This window comes from Branchiostoma floridae, chromosome 11 (assembly GCF_000003815.2).
Source record: "Branchiostoma floridae strain S238N-H82 chromosome 11, Bfl_VNyyK, whole genome shotgun sequence".
NCBI lineage: Eukaryota > Metazoa > Chordata > Leptocardii > Amphioxiformes > Branchiostomatidae > Branchiostoma > Branchiostoma floridae.
In genome coordinates, this window is record NC_049989.1 from 15,317,625 (window position 1) to 15,341,706 (window position 24,082).

The 24,082-nt window shown below is 40.4% G+C and overlaps 2 protein-coding genes across 2 annotated transcripts in view; one reads left to right on the forward strand and one right to left on the reverse strand.

The window, feature by feature from the left end:
* Positions 1-9,809, reverse strand: part of LOC118426121 (nascent polypeptide-associated complex subunit alpha, muscle-specific form-like) — a 16,536-nt gene extending 6,727 nt beyond the window's left edge. Inside the window, exons 1-4 of the mRNA XM_035835380.1 lie at positions 9,478-9,809; positions 9,026-9,203; positions 8,599-8,640; positions 8,307-8,418 (exon numbers count right to left, since the gene is read on the reverse strand). Of these exons, the coding sequence (XP_035691273.1) occupies positions 8,307-8,418; positions 8,599-8,640; positions 9,026-9,203; positions 9,478-9,544 (399 nt within the window). The 5' untranslated portion in view covers positions 9,545-9,809. The remainder of the gene's footprint in view (positions 1-8,306; positions 8,419-8,598; positions 8,641-9,025; positions 9,204-9,477) is intronic.
* Positions 9,810-10,294: 485 nt separating this feature from the next.
* On the forward strand, positions 10,295-22,730 carry LOC118426122 (transmembrane protein 248-like). The gene is made up of 7 exons (XM_035835381.1): positions 10,295-10,521; positions 17,455-17,633; positions 18,574-18,841; positions 19,818-19,968; positions 20,860-21,037; positions 21,631-21,768; positions 22,209-22,730. Exons 2-7 carry the CDS (start codon positions 17,478-17,480, stop codon positions 22,224-22,226), a joined length of 909 nt encoding a protein of 302 aa, XP_035691274.1. The 5' UTR covers positions 10,295-10,521; positions 17,455-17,477; the 3' UTR covers positions 22,227-22,730.
* The last annotated feature ends 1,352 nt before the right edge of the window (positions 22,731-24,082 follow it).

Genomic DNA, 24,082 nt, shown 5'->3' on the forward strand with positions numbered 1-24,082 from the left:
ATCGAGAAAACATGAGCATGCTAGCATGTAATTATCATTATTATGCGTAACACATTGCAGCCTTTACGCTGCGACATTTTACAAAGGAATCGTTCTAATGATTAAATCTACCTGTGGGTACACTCCTAATGCCAACTCTTTACATGTAAACCAGCAATCATGGTACACATGTACTTTGCTACTATTTACTTGTGTCATATTGTCACATCAAAATAAAAAAAATTTAATGTTGATACGACCTAAGTTCACTCATGGCCACCTTTGTAATGCCCACTTTTTACTTTCCTGCCTACATATACCTGCCTATGTGGTTAGGCCAGGGACTGGCCCCTGGCTCCACTACGTTACTTTACATTTTTAAAATCTCATCGCAACAAGACAACCCAGCACCCCCCACCCACACCATCCTCCTGATTGGTTGCTTTTTACCTTGCCATTTCCATTATATTGAAATAAAATCCTGGCTAGACCCCAGCTGGCTGTTACTGGTTTGTACAGGGTTTATAGAGGCAAATATGAATGCGTTAAGCTATTTCTGGCAAATCCTTCAATGCCTATCCTATCATGTATAGCATAACAAGGACTTTATGTAAGCAACAGACAAGAAAGCAAACATTGTGCTATTTCTTGAAACTAAGTCTTGATTCTTTATCTTCAATAGTGTGTGTGTGTGTGTGTGAGCACATATATCACATTGATCATCACTATTTGTGCACGGATTCTGCACGGATCGTCCTTCCCCGTGCACGTATTTCACACTTATCATCACTAAGTGGGTATCATAGGTACGCATTGATCTGTGACCTACACTGCTAAAAACGATCTCTTCCAAGAAATCTACTTACGTAACCTCAAAGACACCTTCCGGCCTACACGCATTTCTGATAAGCAGGAGTTTAAGACATGGATGCTTCGCCACTGTGGTAATGCACACGATAGTGTCATGGTTACAAAACTGTTGTACTAGTACTGATCTAGCCCGGATACCAGACCCCAGCCCAATCTCAAATATTTCTATTGTGTGTGGTCCACATAGATATTTCTGAGATCGAGCTGGGGTCTGGTATCCAGACTAGTAGTACATGTACTATGATGTAGTACTTATCTTCATATTCCTACATAATGAACCTAGCCTGTTTGTTTGTTTGTTTGACATAAACAGTAAAAACAGCCTTTGTATTGGTCTGACATACCAGATTTGTACAGTATGTACAAGTTGCGTAAGATAGGACTGTAAGGTTTGATCCACTTGAACTAAGATGGACCCCTACTCTTTTTCGATAAGTGTGGTGGGATCTTTAACATGCTAGATATGTGTGTCCCAAGCTACAGCTAGGTACTCATTTACACCTGAGTTGAGTATAGCCTCTACCAGGCTCTACAGGTCGCTGGAAAAATAGTAGTAGTAGTCCTCAGCCATCTAACTCCTCTGGCGTGTTTTTTGTCTTATTTGTCCAATTTCTACTATTTTTCCTGCGACCTGTGGAGCCTGTTAGAGGCTGTGTCGAGTAGGCAAATAGGAGTAAAGTGCCTTTCCTAATTTAGAGGCTACGTCGGCTAGAGGCTGCTAAGGACTTGAACCCAGAACCTTCAGATTCTAGGCCAACAATTATTATTAATACCTTGCCACCACACCTGGAGGAAATGTCTAATTGTTTGAAAGGAAGGCAAAAAGAAGTTTAACTAAATAGTTTTGAACAAAATTTGTTTTTGTAATTTTTTATCCAGTGTCATTGAATGGCTTCAACTTCTCAGTATCACAACAAAACAATCCTGTAACAGTTCATTGGCATCTTGAAGGGTGATCCAGATCCAACTAGATCCAACCAGATCCAACCTAGAGGACATCAAGAAGAATGTGGAAGGACCTTGACACTCTTTGAGGGCTAGGGTTGACTTGGCAACTGGTGGGGTCCATTGGCAAAATTTCACCCATTTCACCTTCACCTTTTAGTACAGCCAGCAAGTACCCATCTGAGTAATGAGGATGTTGTAACTAGTCTGGTGCCCAGTCATTTTATAGCTTCGAAGTCTCTTCTGCGGATTTTGGGGAGAGGACAGAAGGGACTCGGGAGCTGTAATACGGCTGTATACCAGGCTAGTTGTAACATCATCTAGGTAAATCCTCAAATATGGGATGCCGTTTTATGTTCCTTGTGAAAACCAGATGCAGCTTCAACCAGGATGCCAGTGTGGCTTCATCAGATTCAGTTGCTTAGACTAAATTTAGTTGGAACATGAGTTCCATTGTGTGTGTGTTCAGTTAGGCTTCTACTAATTGAGCTACAAGGACTTCCCTATAGAAAAATGAACATCCTTGACATTTAGAGAGAGATCTACAGTTGCCATGCATTAGTGCTTGCTGCTTGTGGATGTGCAGATAATTGATCAATTTTTTTGAAATGGTAGAATAAATTGTATGCTATTAGGAACACTGGAAACAATATTGCATGTCCGTGAATTCTCCATGAGGGTTCATGATGCAAAAAATCAAATGGTTCTATCAATTTGGCCTGCAAATCTGACAGAAAATGGTTTGATTTTGCATTCACAATGGAAATTTACATCTCATAGTTTTCAAAATATGGTAATGAGCCAAGTAGGCAGCAGACGCCATACTGAATATTAATAAATTTAGCCTGAAGCCCAAATGACAGCTACGTGGGTGTGTAGGAAGTGGGCGAGAAAAATCAAAGGGAACAAAAAGGAAAGGGTAGCTAGGTTTGATCTTTCTTCAGCAAAGCAAACTAAATACAGTACCACGTGTTCCTTCTATTTCATGTATTTTACAAGGGTAAATAAATCAAGAGCATAAAGTTATTTATCTAAAACCAAAAAAAATGCAGTTTTCAGAAGTTCATTGACTGCCAACTAAGGTTTCTTTAATCTATCATACAAAAGGGTAACTTTTAGATAAAAAAACCCTTCAGAATCCAACTATGACTTTTCAGTTACTGTAAATGCTACTAAGTTTGCAGGGATATAATTTTGTGAGAGGGGGAAAAATTAATGGGGTGTTCACGTTGGTTTTGAGTTCGCGGTAGCTCCACATACTGCAATGGAAAAATGTTCGCAGTGGTTTTGAGTTCGAGATGAAGCAGCCACAGTGAAAAACGTGAACATAAAACCGCTGCAAACATTTCTGCCTGTACAGTATCCTGGTGACAAACCAATACATCTTTTGTTATACATTTGTACATCCTTTGTGGCAATAACAAGGTTAATTTTGGTTCAATGTTTTCAATGGCACACACTGAGGCACTTTACACTCTGACACAACTGGCACCTTGCCAGCTTCCCTGACAGAGGCAACTTGCTGCAAGCTGATTGGTCCTTCTAAACAGGGTCACTGATCAGGTCCTTGTGTAACATGTCAATCACATTCTTGGGGGAGGGGCCATTTGAGAGCAATGATGACAAATGCCTAGTTTGCTAAGGGTCAGAATGAATGACAAAGCATACCTGTACCCAGTATGTGTATATACAAGTATACATAGGGCATGCCAACATGTTCAGATGATATGCAGCCATCTTTGCTGTGTAATGTATCAAAGGTGTCAGAAAATACCGATTGAGGAAAATGATTAGATTTTACTGCTCTAAGGCCTGCCTCGTGGTTACATAGGGAAGAGTCTCATGTTATAAAATCCCTGCATTTTCAAGAGGTTTAGATATTTAGACCCCAACATATGGAGGCAAGTAGGGTGCACTGGCTTGGCTGAATTGTTGGGAACAATGTGACAAGCTTCTCTCAGTCTCTGGCTTACGTTGAAGAGACACTATGTAATATATTGGCTCCAGGTAATTGAAAATGCTGTTGAAAGCAAAACTGTCATGTGAATAACATTGTATAATCACATTTTTCTGGTACTTGTGAACTGTGCAAAAACATATCAAACAAGGTCCTTTCTTAAAAAATAATACATTCTACCTTATACCAATATACAAATCATCAATTTATAGTTTCTTCACTATAAAAATCTGGGAGGGCAAACTGTTAAATTGGCCTGAATATGCCTGTGATGCAGATTCGTGTTTGATATTTGCGCAGTGCCGCCTCAGCGCAGCTGACCTCATGTTCCAAGCATGAGCTACATGTGCTGTCAGCTCACGTGGCCGCCACCCTGCTATCTCATTATGCAAGGAGACCTGTGATAGGGCCTGGAGAGGTCATACGTCCTCCTTGATTGGTCTGAATACACGGATCAAACCAAACGAGGGTTGCAGGGGGGTGGAGGTTACAACATGACAACATCATGCATCAAGCTGTGATCTTGGAAACAATTCTTCCGGGGAAAACATAGGACATATCCATGAAAAAATCTAAGATCTAGCAAAAGCTGTTATCATTGAGAGACCCTAGACTTTACCCTTGATTTGAAAATTAGGCAAAATTGACATGAACCTGGTTATTTCGAAACCTTGCATATCTACACAGACATTTGAACATTATAAATTTTGCATGCAACCGACATATTGCACTTAGAAATTCTGTAGTACCTCGTAGATGGGAATATTCCAGAACCATTGGGACGTGGGGTGGTTGTGTTCAATATGTGTTTACAACAAAAATATATCTTACGACTGTGTTTTCAGATGAACAGACGGTTTAGCTCTCTTAAGACAACTCCTGATCTGTCTTGTGTTTTCTGTAGGACAGGCATTCGAAGCTTACTCTGTGCAATTACCAGAAAGCATTCAGATGGACATGAGCTGTACATTCATGTTGTAAGAGACCAGTTACCTCAATGAACACCTACCAGTACTCTAATGCATTACGACCTATAAGATTCCTGCAAGGGATTTTTCTTAAAGGTCATAGAAAAGGGTCATCTTTACACTGGTTAACCATACCCATTGAAATGATATAAACCTAATTTCATATTAGTAATATTCATATAGCAATAGCTGACATAAATGTGTGTGTGTGCTTTTATATATTTCTAGTTGGTACACCCATATTGTGAACTGAGGTTAAATTTTGTGTCTATCTGTTGAATACCAGTGGTGACCCTTGTGAAAATAACCCTTAGGGTAAGTGACATTTTTGTACATCTGTCAACATTTATGTAGGTCACTATGATCTATCCCTTGCACCATTAGATAAATAAATAAAAACTTGTAAATTTTGGACTAACTGAAAAAAAATGTGGAATTCTTTCTGCCAATATTGTTTGTGTAGGTCACTTTAAACTATCCTGGCATCATAAAAATGAATATCAAATACAGTGTAAATTTTGATTTTGACTAAGTGAGAAGCCTTTCCATTGGTCAGCCCTTATAATGCCCAATCAGCTGCAGGCAATGAGAGAATGTTGAGTAACACTGTCTAACGCAGTGTGGTAGCGTGTGCAGTCAAGTGGTTAGCAGCCCTGCCGCAGGAACTAGAAGCTGCAAGTTTGATTCCAACTGTGTCGCTCACCTGACATGCACACTACCGGGAAGGGCTGCAATTTTAATTTTGACTGAGAATTTCCAATTGGTCAGCCATAAGAAAGCCCATCAGTATTGTGAACAGTGAGAGACTGTTGGGTAACACTGTCTAACGCAGTGTGGTAGTATGTGTAGTCCAGTGGTTAGCAGCCCTGTCGCAGGAACTAGAAGCCATGAGTTTGATTCCGACTGTGTCGCTCACCCAACATGCACACTACCGGGAAGGGCTGCAATTTCAATTTTGACTAGCTGAGAATTTCCAATTGGTCAGCCATAAGAAAGCCCATCAGTTGTGAACAGTGAGAGACTGCGTAACACTGTCTAACGCAGTGTGGTAGCGTGTACAGTCCAGTGGTTAGCAGCCCTGCCGCAGGAACTAGAAGCCATGAGTTTGATTCCGGTTGTGTCGCTCGGCCAACATGCACACTACCAGGAAGAGCTGCAGTCCTTAGGACGGGATGTTAAGCTATAGTCCAGTGTTCATTCTGCTTGTCGAAAAGAGCTAAGGGAGTTTCTGCCGTACCACGAACCTGTAAATACTGTACATGGCACCTGTTTTCTCTGCCACAACCAGTGCAAGAGTGGCTCCTCAGTGACTTAAACTGGATTGATAGCACTTTCACTTCAACTGAAGAGCAGGAAGCGATATCTACTAGCAGTGAATATTAGTTTGCAATGAGGAACTAAGGGCTGTCTGTATTGTGAAGTATGAGTACGGCCACTTCCACCCCCACAATTCCTCCACATCCGGCAAGAGAATTCTTTTCTTTACCTGTTCCATTATAATCTGTTTTCAACTGTCTGCCCTTTCAGTAAAACCTGAGCAGTGTGCCAACCAATCTGACATTTAGAAGTAATCCTTGCTGCATGGTGGGGAAAGGCAACCTGTCTCTAACCTTTTGAGTGGGAGTAAAAGTTGAATTCTTACCTGCTTGCATAACTGTATAATATTTCATGTTTCATACACATAAAATTGCAAATGGCTTTGGTGAAGGTTAAAAGGTCTATCCTGGTGAGAACTGCATGCATGCCTTTCTGACTAATAATTTCATGACGTGAAAATGAAACAAAAATTATTTGGAATTGTTCATGGCCTGTGTTGCACAGTCTGGAGCTTGCTTAGCCTGGATTCCAGACCCCCAGCCCCATCTCAATAATATCTGTTGTGCTGTTTATCAGTGTCTGACTCAGTTGGTCTGTGTTGGTCTTGGAAACAGTCTGGCATCCACGCTAGGGGTTACTGGGTCTCCTCTCTGGCCTAACTTGCCTTGTAACCATATCATCGGGAGATCGCGCTATTTTTACGGAGCTGGGCACATAGCCTGCCTGCCCAGTACAAAAGCACCCGCCGGGGAATTTTTACCGGGTTAGTCCAATTCACAGCTCTCCTCTGGCGGTGAAAACTCAAAAGGCCAGCAAAAAAGACAGGCTGACAGAAACAGGCTGCTGATGCTTAGCACACTAGACCGGGAAAAACAACCCAAAGCTGCCTTGAGGAGAATTGTTACCAGGCTATGGTCTGACCAGGATACTAGAAGCTTGATTTAGTCAGGATAAGATTGTTGAGATGTAACATGAAATGAGATTTTGAGCTGGTTTTCATTACTTGTCCCAGCCTTTCACAAAATACAACCATTTTAAATTACTTACAGTGCTGGCAATATGTTCTAATATAGTTCCAGTAATGTTAGATAACAATGATCAAAGGTATCAGTTCAGTTCAGTTCATCCTTTGAGAGGGGACATCAAGATGTTCACAAGTTCCTGTCCAGTATGACAGAGCTACGTTTGCCATCCTGACACTAAATTTTACAGCTTTAATCCAGCTAAACCACTGGTATAATGACTGGATGAATTTGTTACACGCTACATCAGAAAGTAGGACAGGTATAATTATAAAGAAACCAAAAAAGCAGATGCACTTATCAAGTTAAAACATTTGGAAGACTGCATTCACTAATAATGGACTCCACTAGAAAATAAGACAAGCAGAGAAAGACAGAAAAGTAGACTAAGTGCCTTGGTGTGTAGAACATGGCAGGTGAGATGAAACAAGTGACATGCTGCTTTTAAATCAATCAGTCAGTACATAGCTCTACCATCAATCAGTAAATGAACCCTTTCAAATTTTACACACAACAAAAAATAATTCTTAATTGGGAGTTAAAAGTTTGCCACTTATAGGTTATTCACAAGTAGCTTTCATAAACAAGATGTCATGATTCTCCGGCTTAGTATAAAAAGGTTGACCAAGTACTGCATGTAGCCACAGATTGCTATTAAAAACAGTTCCCAGCATAATTCTGTTACCTACAACATGTGTTTCATTATAATGAGCCTGATTTTTCTAAGCCTACACAACTGCAAAATGATAAAAATTTGGATACATATAAATGTTTCAGGTGTCAGGTGTGCATTTCGAACCCTGCCTTATTATGTGTAGAACCAGTTTCAAGAGTGTGTCAAACAAATGGTTAAATTTTGCCATCACAAGAAAGTCAAAACCTTGGTAATTAAAAGCCAGGTTCTTCTATGTTTAGGAAAGCGTATTCTGGATGACTTGGCTTTGTCCATCCTAGCTGTCACATCAAAATTCCCAACACATAGATGGAGGCATTTAATATTAATAAGGACTTACTGTGCTTGCTGTTATGACATTGCATGGCAGCAGCAAATAATGTAGCATGAACAAAGCTACCATTGATGTATTCCATTTGCAATTGTATGTGAAGATGTATCAAATCATAATTTTCCTCACAAAACTGATTCGATCCATTTTCTACACAGCATATGCTTGTGCAGTCTACAACCTTGGAAGACTGCAGAAATTATGGGACACTGGACAAGAGTCGTAACAGTTTTGCGCAATTTACCTGTATGTAACGAAGGGCACTTCTTAGAATGCACAAGTTGGATGTCTTCTTGTCTTCCATATTTGGGATGTGGCGCTTCAAGACCTCAAAACATTCTTTCAGATGGGCTCGTCTAGAAAAGAAAAGAAATATTGCTAACAAAATTCACCCACAGTAGGCTTATATCAAATGAACAAACACAAATTCCAAAATGACATTTAAAATCAACATATGTATCAGCACCGTTAGTCTTGAGCCAATCAGAATAGTTCTTTGGTAAATCTAAGTGTTTGAAAATACAAGGGTTACATACCTATTTTTTTCTAATTTGTTGTGTACTTCTCTGGTCCCATATCTGAAACACATATGAAATGTCAATGTCACAATCATGAATACTGAGTAGCATCGTATTTCCCCAAATATTAGAACACATGTTGCGACATTCTTCGACCACGTGGCATTTACGCGCCAAAAATATATGCATTTGTTGTTGTTATTGTTCTGATGACCCTCGCAACATACATATACATATGCAACCTTTTAGTGACGCATGTGATCATGTGTTACGTTTCTTTCTAAGATTAATAGCATCGGTTTACCGGTGTAGAATTGTTTGTGTAATTGTTGGCACGGATGGTCAAGCCGCGTGGCCCGGGTCAGAAGGGTAAACAAGTATCACGTGAGAGGGACCGGTTCGGGCTATAGCCGGGCATGCAGGGGGCCGTACCCGCCCCACTTACCCGCCACTCCGCCGCTTGCCGTCCTTCTCTTCCTCGGACTGCTGCGACGAAGACGGTGACAGCGATTGCTTGAGTTCTCTTTCCTCTACCTTTTGGGATTCGCTGGCGTCGCTGGTTACCTCCTCGCTGTCTCCGTTGATCCCACATGGCTCTGGTTTCTCTGACTTCTCCTCTCCCTCTGCGGAAAAGTGCCATGACACGACACGTCAAATCTTTAGGCCATTACTTGATCTGCACACCACGGAGACTTCCATACGTGATAAATGTTTACCCCATTAAACCACACATCCCACACGAATACCACAGAGAGAAAGAAAATCACACGAGGTAAAACGGAAGACCGCAGGAAGATGCGATCACCGTGCCAAAAATATTCCGCCGTGAAAAAACAGCCCCATTTTTGGATAGACAGACTAGGTGAAAGCGCGTCCACCATAGCATGTGCTATTTACCACGTGCTCCGGTCTGCGCCCGCAGCTCCAACCACTCCGCCGCCTGCAGCAATGTCTCCAAACTCATGGCCTTTTCTGTACCAAAGAACACCGGAGAAGCATCCAGGAGGACCCGATCTTCCTTCTGCCTCCGCAATTCACCTCGACACGAGCCTCTTTTGGGTGAAATTTGGAGCAGAAGCGGAGGAACCCAGGAAGGCTCGCCCGAAAAAACACCAAAACACAGGCTCGCCGCTGAGCGTGCTGGAAATCGATGCTCTTCATGGAGGGAGTTGATTGATGTCTCATTAACCTCTGGACCAATCAGAGGCCGCTATATAGGTGGAGCAAAGCACATGGTAGATGGTATTTAGCTGTCTCATAAACAAAACCCCCTCCCTATTAGCATATCATTTAGAGCGTACATCGATAGCTTTTAAACCAAGTAATTGATTCTAGCACCTAAAAATAAATCTTTCTGATATCATGAAACATTCTATGGACACAATAATGATGACTTGTCTCAAAAACTTGTTCTTCGCGATATATTGTAAGGTGTTTTGAAAGTGAATAGGGAGTGTGATTGTTAGATGAAACAGCCTGCCCGGGGAGCCATGTCAACACTTGTCACATGCGTCTATAACCACATGATACTTTGCATATGTATGTTGTCTCCAAATGACGTATTTTCACGCCTCCGCGAAATGGTATCCCTTTTCTGAATAGTAGCATTTTTCACTTTATTCTACTAAAATCTAGGAATTATCAATTTTAACATAGTGTTGCAACAGTAGAGGGATAAATTGTTTTTCTTTCATCATCTTTTCGGGGGGAAAATATTTTCGAACTTTGACCCGAAGGGTGTCGACGTCACAGAAAATGGCGGAATTTTGTGTGAGGAAGTAGCTGTCGTTTGACTTCGGAGAAAACATGTGAAGTTACACAAATTGTTGAGGTATTGCGAGTCTGAGATGTTTCTACGTTTACTCCATGAGATGATACAACTTCGGAGGGTGTTGTTGTAGCACGTTGTGGCGGAGAAGTTTGGAATTTTGTTATTGGAAGGTGAGTTTTTTCTAGTGAAATGTGCACACCTTTGCACGTAGCTAGGCATGCAGGGACGGTGATAATTCCATTTCCGAAGTACAGTCAAGCGTAAAAAATCATACTATACTGTTTACGTTTGAAAATTATGCAGGCTTTTGCACATGACTTAGCTTTATTTTTTGCCTCCAGCACTTTGTATTCTTCCTCATACCTTTGTCACTTTTGGAAAATAATTTGTTCGTAAATTTTAGTTTTCACCACTTTCAACACCTCTTCTTCTTTGCTAAATACAGTAGAAAAAGATATGTTCTCCTAGCTTCGTACCTAGAAAATTCATATTTGGTTCTTTTGTTTCTTATCCTGGATACTTTTGAAACCTTCTTCGTGTTGTTGTTGGATTTTAGTCTGTCCCAGATGGATAATTTGATGCTAATTTAAATATGGCAAGCAGGTGTCCTTTCCAAGAAAAGGGGGAGGTGCTTGCCACAGGTATCAACCCTTCCCACACTCTCAAGCCTAAAGAAATCCTGTTCAACAAGATTTTATCATCATGTATAACAATTACAAAGTGTAACAAAGGCACTCAGGGTAAGGATAACATCAGGTATATGCTAATTCTCCAATGCAAATTTCGGAAAAATCATATCAATTTGCTCGAGTATCTGCTATTTGGCAGACCTAATTTCGTTGGGGACATAGATGTCTGGAAGGAGAAGTAGACCAGGTCCGGGCAACTTGCCCATGATGATGATTATGATGATTATGCTGTTGATGATGATGCCCTTGTTTCACATTTATTTCTCTAAGTTAGACATGAGCTCAACTTGCTGTACTCTGCATGATGAAACCTCTCTGATAGCTCATTTGTATGTTTTGAGTGTACTCCTTAGTTTTCCTTATCTGGAGGTCTAACTTCTATTATTGATGACTGTCAGACATACAGTGTATGTAGATTTCAATTGCCTTTGCCTTTTACCTTTACCGACCAGTACAGTGTACAGTTTCTAGATGGGGACATGGCTCGTTCTCTTAAAAGTCTGCAAAAATACTGTTGCCAATCTGTACGACTTGGTATGAAGAAAATTACAAGGAACATCAATGCTTTCTTACTTTTCCCACAACACCACAACAATTAGTTAAACTGATGATGTCTTGAAAGAAATTGTAACCATCGATGGAATTCCATCCCCTAAAAAATGGCTACCACAGAAGATATGAAGAAATTAAAAATAAAAGGCAGCCAAAAATGTAACAAATTACTGAAAATCAGTATCCAGAATTATACTTCGGCCAGTGAAATGGCTTGAAATTCATTTTTGATAATACATGACATAGGAAAACCCTTGCACGTAACATAAAAATTGTAAATGCACAACTCCAATTGGGGTGCACAATAGTGCATACTAGCATGCACCCAGTATTTCGACTTTAAAATTAAAGTCCTGGTATTCATGAGTATAATTGTTTTGCGATCCAACATCTGTTGTCCGTTTACACTGATGGTCCTGTAACTGCAAAGCAGAAAAAATAATTGTAACTCCACTTACAAGACAAATATAATCAAGAACATTAAAGAGGGACCGTATATGTAATGCCCTTGTTAGAATGTGTTGTAAAGGTGTTTGTTATGCAAATCCATGGCTTCATTGAAAGGCTGTTAGCTGCCAAACGTGACAACATAATTGCTTGCAGTCACAACATAACGAAGCCTTTCTTTGGAAAAAAAATAACATGGTAATTTTCCCACTTGTCTGGGACAAATTCATACCTGGTAATGCATGTTTTGACATGGCCCAATTTGGAAGTGCTGATTGTACTGGTTTGTTGGGATTTGTTATGTACTAACCCATTTTGCATGAGGTCGATGAGGAGAAAACTATAGTCAGGGCTTGAAATACATTTTTCTGCATACTAGTACCTTGGTGCAGGTAACATTGAAAATTACCTGCACCAGACAATTATTACCTGCACCACTCTGAATTTAGGAAGTATGGATCATACTAAAATTGTTCAGGAACCATTGCTATTTCTTTCTTTTATACTAGTACAGCTACTTTATTGGACATGTATGCATAAAACCCAGTACATGGAAATATGAGCTTGCTAGATTTTGTACACAACAGGCCTAGGATAGTGCACCAACATCTATCCATGGAAAAAGCATGCCCAAATATCTCAGATTGGGCAAGTTCAGTAGGACATCCACTTTACGTTCAGCGTTTTGTTTTATTATTGCAGGTATTAGATTTGTTCAACTGTGACGATTGTTTTGCCCCTGGTTTCAACCGCGAACTAAAATTAGTAAAAACCACCCCGGAACCTGCGAAATTCAAATCCCCATGATGTGAGGTAGAGAATATTAGATTGCATCCACTTTAAAGAATCAAAAGCGGTGATTAAGATTACATTATCAGGAGGTGTGTGCACTGCTTCAGGAAATTGCTTTAGTAATTGCTGGAATTACCTTATTACTCTCAGCAAAGAGGTGGACTAGATCAGAAGATTGGTGCCTTGACTGGATTTGTTCTACAGATTTGACATGATCCGTCTTTTTCTTTCTAAATTTCACAATGACAAAATGTCTTGCCAAAAAGTAGTTACTCAAGCAACTGGTCATGGTTTTGGAAACGGTCAGACATTTCGGGTAGAATCCACTATCCTTCGTCAGTGACACTGAAGTAATCTGGAAGAAACAGGTCTTTTATACTCTAACTTATGAATGAAGACAATTTCAGATGTCCAATAGGAAATGTTGTAAGACAATTCAGACCAAAGACAATTTGGATTCCAAAGAACACAAAGGTAAGGTAAAGTCAAGCTGAAGACAATTTGGATTTCAAAGGATAGCAAGGGTAAGACACAATGTCTTGCTTTGCTGAATCATACTGATTGCATAATGTTTGAAAGAATATTATTTCTGTGGTATTAGATTCCAGGCACCGGTAGTCATCTGAGCAACCTTGCCTTTGATATGTATGTATAATTTTATGCTCCTCTCTTGACTTGGCACCATCTTTTCCACGTTTACTTTGCGCAATTGGATGAACCCTTCAATGAAGGCAGAATGTTGTTTTTGTAACACCTTGCAAAACTGGTACACTGCCTCAAGGCACAGCACATATTGGTGAATACAACTTTGCTGGGTAAGGCCTTAGGAAAACAAAATGTATTTACAGTTACCCCAGCAAAGACTTGCCTACCCAATCTTTTTCGGGATCGACCGCTGGCAAGGAAAGTATATTGTATACTTTTCCATTAAACATGTCTGATGAAAATGTTAGACTTAGAGAATCTCTTCATTTTGGTAAGGCCGCAATAGAAAAAGCAATATAGTCATTAATTATAGACAAACCTGCCAAACCAAAGTGTTTTTAATAAAACCTCATTGAGAAAGCTTAGGCCCAATCTAGACACAGTTTTCACCGATATCTGTGGAGATGTCGGGAGGGATCTGGAACGTTGGCTGCGGGACACCCGTGGCGCTTGCAGTCATAAACAGCTACATAGCCTAATGAGCCCGCGATATATGCTAATGAGCCCTCCCGAAGTCCGGACGTATCTACACGCATGCGGAAGTTGTCAGGGACCCCTGCTAAGCTATCGGGGACCCCTGCTAAGCTATCAGGCGAATACTCCAGACCTTTCTGCAGACAAATTCTGCTGATATCTTTATGGCATTATTGCAGTTCCATCCAGATGCTGAAAAAAAGCTGTCGGCAAGAGGTTGTCGGCTCGCACTCGCAGATATCGGGAAAAACTGTGTCTAGATCGTGCCTTAGACTGCTTTGTTTATGTTCACACATTGCATAATAGTACATCATTGCACCTGTGGAATTGCATTATGAGTTGTTTTGATGTATTTCAGTTTTACTGCATTTGTTGAATTGTTTGGGTGAAAGCTAGATTTTTTAGGACTGTGATGTGAAATACAACATTGTTTTTCATACAGAATCTTATTCTCATTCTTAGGTCTGAGGACCAAATGGTTAGTTTGATCCTTAGAGACAGGTACAGCATGAGACAAGCTTATGTGATCAGACTGGCCTTGTGGAAGTATGTCTATCACCTTCAGAACATCTCACCCTAGTAGGCATATGGCAGGGTTCGAAATACACATACTTTACTTGCAATTTGCACATAATTGTCGAGATTTACACATAAAAATATTCTGCATGTTGAAAATACCTGGCCTATACTATAGTAAAAATAATGAGTAATTAGACACCCTGCTCTTAGACAGAATGACATATGGATGTCTGTCTTTTTCCTTTTCTTGTTTTTACTGGTAACTTTCTCCAGTAGCTTCACTTAAGTTGTAATCAAAATTCGCCGATTCAAGCTAGCGATCCTCGCCGCGATCGCCGCCTAGTTGTATTTTGCATGTAAAATTTTTGCCAACTTGCAATTTTGCATGTAGCAAAAAAAAGTTTTTCGATCCCTGCCAAAAGGCAACTGTGAGCATATTTAATTTGCATCCCCTTGGTAACTATCTCCATCCAAGGATGATTTTTGTGATTGGGCTTAGATGACAACCTTTGACAGACTCTTTTATCAGCATATGCTTTCAAATTCGTTATGAATAAATCATGTTACTAGTACCAACATGGTCAGCCACAACTGAAGAATGCACATGAGGCTTTTTAGGATTAACCTGAGTGATATTGGTTCTGAATCTTGTTACATTGTTGTTATTTTTTAATGAAATGGCTAGAATACCTGAGGTATTGTTGCCATATGTCTGATCTTCTGCTATTGTACATGTATATCGTGTTAGCTCTGAATATTATTCTATGTGCTTGCACCAAGATTAATACAGTAGTTTGATTTTCATGTCGTGTTATTCTCCGTTATTCTGGAGAAAAGGGCAGCCACATATGATTTTGTCAGTATTTTTTTTTCCATCCAATGTTTCCAGATTGGAAAATGTACTTATTTTGTTATCGGTTGTGATCATCTTTGAGCTGTACTTCTTGGACTGATACACCTCTACTCTCACCTCTCAAATAAACGTACCGGTACGTTTATTTTTTTCCGCCTCAAAATCCACCCGGTACGTCCTTATTTTAGACGGTACGTTTATTTTTTTTTCAAATTGGGGCTTTCTTAACTAACCAGGGACCCCAAAAATATTGAAATTTTGGTATTTTCTGCCCATATTTCCGCGGTATTTTCGCTTCAAATTCACTATTTTTCGGACGAGGCAGCGCGGATTTCCCTGCCGCTAGCGCTATGACCCAAACATCCTAGGGATGCGTACCGGTACGCAGGACCAGTTCTGGACTTGCAAAAACGTTTCGGTTCAGGTCCAAAAATACCGAAACCCAAGTGATTCGGTACTGGACTCATAAAAAATGTATCCTTTTCGTTTTAGACCATCTTTAACCTTCCATAAATCTTGAAATTTGCGCTGAACAAAGACGAAAACATAGCCAAACATCGAGGTCACATGCTACACACACAGTCACTCACTTCCGTAAATTCTCTATCAAAACACAGAAATTAACCACCAACCAAACAAATTAAAAAGTTACCAATACTTTTCCACAACTTTTCACCCGAAGTCAACTTGTTTTAATGTTCCAGCAACGAAAAAATCCTTCCAAAATGAAGCACAGCGTTCAATCGGCTCGAAAACATCCGCCATGTTGGATTCATCAACTCACGCCAAATCTCGCGGTAATGCACGAGATATTGACATATTTGCTGCAGTACTGTTATATCTCGATAGGGGGCAGTGTCTATGACCTCCTTGGTTTCAACAACATTGAAAATACAACAAGTGGTGAAGAAGGTATTCCACTAAGTTGGAATGTTTCTTCAAAATTTTATTTTGTAACAATGATCATAAAATAAACTTCTTTTTTTATGTCTTCAATTTTTATTTTCATTCATTTTTTGCTTTTATTTTAATCTTTGTTGATGGTGTGACACTCAGATAAAGAAAATATGTGCAATAACATAGGAATTATTCCGTTCATTATTTATACAATTAACTGATATGGTACTGAGGCATAAATAAATAAAAAGAGCATACCTGCTTATCATCTTCTCTTGGACTGAAGTAGCATGGACACAGTTTACATGTCAATTTGGTATTTTTCCGGGGGGTACTTTTATTCCAGGGGGTACTTTTATTTGATTTTGAAGATTTGTCCGGGGGGTACTTTTATTCCAGGGGGTACTTCTATTTGAGAGGTGAGAGTAGGCTATTGTCAAGTGATTTGTATACATGTTGTAGTCACTAGTATTTTAAAGACTTTGAAATACTTTCTTCTGCCGGGTAAAATGCCCAGTCGGCAATATGAGTCAAAAACCAGATTGTGCCATCAACATTTCAGGTTGCCCTAGTTCCAATTTACATGTATTACTTTCTTCAAATCAGCTACTTATGCATTGTCTTTTCTCCTAGTTACATATTCCTAACTACTTATGTTTCATCTTATCAAGAAATGAATACAAAAGCTTATGCACGTAGCTAGACTAGTACTAGTGGAAAACTGCAAAATTTCAAGTTGCACACTGTGCTACCTCGTAACCTGGGTTTAAAATCAAGTTGCGCCAAAGTGTGATTGGATTGCATTTGCAAGTGTGCAAGTGGGTATTTCGAGCACTGGACTTGTTTTTACTACCCTGGGAAAACGCAGACTCCTACGAGGCACGCAAGGTTACCGATCCCCACCACACGCGTGCACGGAACACCCGCCGGCCCAACGAACCAGCTGGACCCAACTATCGCTTGCCTCTCACGGAGAAGCAAGCGATAGTCGGGGGCCAGCGTTAGTGGGGCCAGCTGGTAGTGGAGCGGGTGTAAAGTTGCGGGAGGGCGCACGTTAGGCAGGGGATCGGTAACTCTTCTTTGCCAAGCTTCTTCGAGCTGGTTTCTCAGGGTATGTTTTTACATGTTTGAACCAAGCTTACGGATGACAGTTTATTTCCGTTTCGCCCACACAGGTATTACATAGACTGACTGCAGAATGACAATCAAACCTCTGGAGAATGTGAAAAGTTTTGCGGTGAGCCGGCCGCCGCTGGTGGTGTTTATGGTGTGTGTGAGCGCGCTGGCCATCGCCTTCATGTCCCTGGCTTACTACATCAAGATGAACCAAATCACAGATCCTGATATTACACAGGTGAGCTTGCAGTTGTGTTTGAGTATTTCACATAGTCTGGGTACCATCTGAGTACTAGTAGTAGTTTGCTAACATATTTGCTTCTGTTACTCGTCTGGAGATCTGCACATTCAAACTGTTTGGTGGTAACGTCAGTTGATGAGCAAATTAAGGAATGGGTTCTAGAGGGCGTTTCGGGCATTGGAACGCCTGTTTAAACAATCGCTTGAACCCATTGCTTAATTCGCTCATTTCTAGGGACCAATGAGCACCTTTATCCAAAATTCGGACGATTCCAGACGTTAAAGATGGTCAAGGATCCCAGACGGAACAGCAAAGAAGCGACTGTATATAGTGTATAATGAATGTCAGAGCGAGAAGCGACTGTATATAATGTGTAATAAACGCTGGAGTGAACTTCTTTCCGGATGGTGCCCAGGCTATATTTCACACTTAACTGAAGTAGGCCTACGTGTAATGCTATGAACCCTGGATATTTGTTCAGGAGATGAGAGAGAGTATCCTACGCCTTCTAAGCCTAACAAAATACCAATCCCATAGCCTCTCCCACCTCCCTGAAGATGTAGAAATGTAACATAAATTATTATAAAGACATAGAAATAAGAATGAAAGAAGGACATGCAGCTATTCTATCATTGGTTGAACTGCTAGTTGTGATAAACAGTCAAGATGGGTTAATGTGCTGCAACAGTCCATAGTATAAATCCAGTGTTGATGTAGCACATATGGTCTTTTGCAACATTTGTCATATCCTGTAATATAGAAAACAAGACGGAAAATATTTATTTCACAATGCCATCCAAGATCATGTATTGATGGTAAGATGATTTTAGGTTAAAGATGATTCTTCAAGATTGTGCCATGAAAATAGTAAAAAGACCAGTCAACTGTAAGAAAAATACAAAATTTTCTCTGCGATCTCAATTCTTGTCCCTCCCAGGACTGGAACACGTTCTTGTTGAACTTTGGGAAGATGGATTTCTGCGTCTCGGACAACGACACGCTCAAGCACTACGATGATGACGTGACGCCGACCACCACGGGCCCCTCGTCCAAACCAGAGAAGGAAATCCTGGAGTCGGAGCCTATGAAAAACGTGTCTGTCACCATCATGCTGACCCTTGACCCCATGAAGAATTTTGTGGGGTTCCCCCATAACGTCACTCACCTACAGGCTACGATATCAGGGGAGGAGCTGGGACTACACGGTACTGAACACGCTGTCCGCAAACATTCACAGTCGCAATACTGAAAAATTGTACTGAAAACGCTGTCCGCAAACATTCACAGTCGCAATACTGAAAAATTGTACTGAAAACGCTGTCCGCAAACATTCACAGTAGCAATACTGAAAAATTGTACTGAAAACGCTGTCCGCAAACATTCACAGTCGCAATACTGAAAAATTGTACTGAAAACGCTGTCCGCAAACATTCACAGTCGCAATACTGAAAAATTGTACTGAAAACGCTGTCTGCAAACATTCACAGTCGCAATACTGAAAAATTGTGCTGAAAACGCTGTCAACAAACATTCACAGTCGCAATACTGAAAAATTGTACACACAAGTAAAAGCTATCAAAAAAGAATGGCGGACAGAAATGCCTCTGCTTTCTTATTAGCTGTTGCTATCAAGAGCTTTTGTATAACTGTAACATTTAAGAGACAACAGCTGATATTATGAATGTGTACCATGCTACTTTCAAGATGGGGCTGCCAGTCTTTTATTTTGAAGTACCTGAAAATAACACTGTCCAAAATCGCTATGTTTCATCAGATCCTCAGTGATTACTCAGGTGTAAAAACGCAAAGAAAGTTATTTAAAGGATCAGTAGAAAACAGTATCCCTGTTAGTCTATGTAACACAAACTCCGCTGTCCAGGGCTGTAACTGGCCCCTCCCGGCGGATGTTTGGCGGGCTGCTATAAGCGAGATTTAATCAGGCTATATCCCTGTCCGAGTTGAACCTTTTTCTCGGAGGTAATGATGGTTGGCAGTTGTCACATCCAGTGATTAAACTACTAGTTATAACCATGGAAACCAAGATAAGCAAACTAGTGAATCTATAAGCTTGTGTCCCGTTCAAAATAAAGGTATCACATACTTAATAACGACATGAGCTTTGTGACAAGTCTGTTGTGTTTAATGATGATAAACATGCATTTCTACTTATGTTAACTGTAGGTTCGGAGGCCCTGGAAGAAGTCAATGTCACTTTCACACTCCCAACGGCCTGGAGCACGCAGGACTGCGCCAAGAAGGGCCAGTGCAGCGAGGCCAAGTTCAAGACTTGTGTCACATTCATGGCCTCACCTGCTGTATTCCCCACTACAAGGTGTGTTGTTCTTCTTTGTTTCTTAAAGTTAAACATATGATGTAACACACTAGGTTTGTACCGTACATACAAGACCATACCGTACATAAGACCGAGCTGTAACGTGTGATCCATACGCGCCGGGAAGGATCCTTATCCTTCTAAAGTATAGTTTCTCTGCAAGTCTAGATACATACAAGCCTCATAAGACGAGACTGTAAGGTTCAAACCACTCGCACTGGGAAGGACCCCTATCCTTTGGAAAGCATGGTTTCTCTGCAAGTCTAAATAAACATTTTGTTAAGTGTCTATTCCTGATTGGGCCTAGGAAAAAAAATGTTGTGTTTCCTGTTTCAGTCCTGAAAAAATTAGGGTCGGTAGGTAGGGATTATCTTTTTTTTTTTCTTGTATTTTTTTTTAGGCTGGCCAAAATTCTAGTGATACATATTTACAATACAGTTGAACAAAGTAAACTGAAATGTATGATAACACTTGTCTTTCAATGTCAAACTTTAATTTTGTGCATGATCGATACATTTATCCTTCATTAGATGGGACAAGCAGTGTTTTACTTCAATAGGAAGCAGGTTGAATAAAAATTCTAACTGGAAGCTATGTGACTCCACTGCCCACCCCCAAAAAAAGTCTAGGGTCGGCAGGTTTTTCTAGGGTAGGTAGGGAAACAGGAAACACAACATTTTTTTTCCTAGGCCTTGTAATCATTGAAGACCTCGGGTTATGATGTCAAATTGTTCAGGTCCAGGTCCAATACCTGATGTAACATGTATGTCCGCAGCAGTAAGGTTGGTGACAAAATGTATTTCCCTGTTGTTGTTTGCATCAGCGTAGACATTGTTCAATGGTTGCACATTGTTGGTGGTGTTAGTCTACATACCTTATCTGACTTTACAGGAAACCGGAGACTTGCCACGCTGACAGCTTCAACAACAACACAGCCACGTCAGTGTACTACACCACGTGGATACAGCCCCTGGACCCCCTGACACCCGAGGACCACTGGTGTCCCAGCGGGGTGTTTGTCAAGGCTTACCACGCCTTAAACCCAGAGCTGTCAGTCATGATGTCCGCGGTAAGTGATATTCGCAGTGGTTCTATGTCCACAGTTTCTGCAGTCCAGAAAGGAAAATGAAGAATCACTAAAAATCATGATCATAGCGCGGATAGAACAGGTGACATAAAAACTTGAGGTTCAGCTGCAACACCATTGAAAGCTGCAAGGAGGCCCCAAATCGAATAATTTTAAGGTCTCTTACTCAACATACTAAGTATCTAGTCGACAATCCATCCAGGCATTTTAGAGCTTTTGTGTTCGGAGGCAGACAGACAGAAAGACAGACACACAAATGTACACACAAACACTGCCGAAAACATAACCTTATTGGTAAAGGTAATGAGGTACCTTGAGTATAATCTCTAGCCTGTTTGTGCAATGCAGCCTTGCCACAACTTGCATTTTTTTGGCCAAGCACACAGGAACTCCCTGCCCTTCTCTTCTCAATAAGTAAGTTGACTATCAAGAATGTGATGAAAACTACTGTATGATAAGTACATACATAGCAGGTAAAACTTACACAAATGCCTAGGTGCACAGCTCTAACTTTAGGTGCACAAAAGACAAGTGCACATTTCAAGCCTTGATGTGTCTTGTTTTGTGTCTTGCAGGGCGAACGGTCGCTGGTGAATTTGCACCTGCTCCACACGAGCTACTTCCTGTTTGTCATGGTCATCACGGTCTTCTGCTACGCTGTCATCAGGGGAAGGCCCAGCAAACCTAGAGCTGCAAACTCCATGGAAACAAAGGTATAAGCCCTGGTTCTGCAAATGGATGTATGCCTTAAACACTTCTTGCCAATATCTTTCCATGCACTCATTGCATCACGTTTCATTCAAACATTCGTTAGTTTGTCAAATGAGTTACTGAGATGTTTTGTTTGTTCATAATGCTTCATGAATAGCCTGTTTTATCCTAGCCTGTGTTACACAATCTATTGCTGCCAGGGGCTTATTGGGCAGTAAAAAAAGCACTTTAAAGCATGTTATTTTAGTCGATTGGACCAATATCTACCCATAGGAAAATCACACCCATTGAAAGATCACACTGGCCTGATCGGGCAATTACAGTAGGACATGCGCTTGCCTGATCGGCACTTTCACATGCCCCTCACAATCTGTCAATGGACTTGGCTAACCCTGTTGTAGTGTGTCTCTTGAAGTTACCAAAGTTTTACCCAATGTTTCAGGTTCCAGTTGAAGCGTGAAGACGGCAGGGCTCTTTTGAGTGTTTTTGAAGGCAACCCGGAGGAACAATGTCCCTCTACTACCACTGTAGAAAACTGGAAGGCAGGCTGACAAAGACCACAAGAGGATTTTCCAAGATGAAGATATGTAGAGACAAGAGTGCACCCTAAGTATCCAGGACGTTTTTTGTTGTTTTCTTAAGGTTTACATAGTTTAGAAATCGTTAGCTGTACATGGTCGGCTGTCCTTGGCTGTATAAAGTTTTTCTTCAGGACCAATGAAAGGATATTACAAATGTATTATGGTTGTTTGCTATGGGTCATAGAGTATTAAGGTGTTCCATGTTGCTAAATATTATGTTGCCTATATCATTGCTTGTTAAAATGTTTCATAATCCAGCTTCAATTTTTTTTCATTTCATCATTATGGTATTTCAGCTTCAGTATATATTATGGTGTGGTTTTGTTATTGGTATGCAATTCATTTTGTAGACATTGTTGAGACTTTTGTTCGAGAGGTATTGACCAAATACATTTGTGAACTAGTATGGTAATGTGCAACACTTTTAGTTGTTGTCATATTATAATTCTTGCATTGTCAGTATTGTACAGATTTTGCCATCATGGTGCAATAATGCCAACAGAACTCCCTCTAACCAAGGACGTTATATGCTCTAACCCACCAGTTTTTCCTTGGTTTTATTTCTCTATGTTCACTTGAACGTTCTTCCAGATACAGGCCCATCCGCAGCACTGTGGACAAAGCCCAAGTCTGCAAGAGGGCTGTGAATTACTGTAAATGCATTTAAGTTCGCTGGGTTTAATTTTGCGGTAGTGGGAAAAAGGACCCCTTGCGGTGGTTTTAAGTTCGCGGTAGCACCATGCACTGTAGTCTCTTATTGCCATGGGAAAATGTTCCCGGTGGTTTTAAGTTTGCGGTGAAGCGGCCACCGCAAAAACTGCGAACATTAAACCAACGCGAAATTTTCTGCATTTACAGTAGTAAATATGGGAAAAAATGGCACAAAAGAAGTGTACACTATGTAAACTTGGACACATTGGAGTTAGAACTCGCTAGAATCAAGGAAGCGCTAGCTTGATCAAACCAGCTTGCTAGAATACGGTTTTCCTTTGAGCCTGAGAGCCATGTGGTTTGGCCATGAAAAATACGGCATTTGATATCACCATGTGCAATTTCTACATTGACAAAGTGTCTGCTTCGTTTGGCTTGTGTCTTTCTTATTGCAGCTTGAGATAGCATGTTTTGTACGACCTAATGAAATCTACAAGATCAGATGGGTTAATTACATACATAACTAGCTATCAATAAAACTAACTGAGTTGAATGTAAAGAACAGTGTGCAAGCTATACATGTGCGCTAGGATCTTGGATTGTACAGGCGTTGCATTCTCGCTGGTGAAATGTTGTATATTTACATGCCAGGGTAATGATGTGTTTGTTATGTGTAGAGCAATCATACTTAATTATATTTTATAGGATTTAAAAGGGTTATAGATTTCATTATTATATATATAACTGTTACATATATATATATATAGTCAGGTGTACATGTACATGTCATGCTTTATTTCTCCTATCTGGGTGTGGCAGGTTATATTAAGTTTTGTACATTCTAGTAGAAGCCTATGAAAACAGCCATGGAAAACATCTTTCTAAAACTGAGCCATTAGTTGTTGAAATGGAGCCTTTTCTCCTTAGTAAATTTGAACTTGGATGGAATTTTTTCAAACCAAGTCTGTATGAACATGGACATGTATAAACGGAGACTTGTGTCATCATTAGAAAAAGTTGTATTGGAATCAGGGTTACGAACTTACTACTAAATACTAGTATTATCTGCTGTTCCGCTTCATGT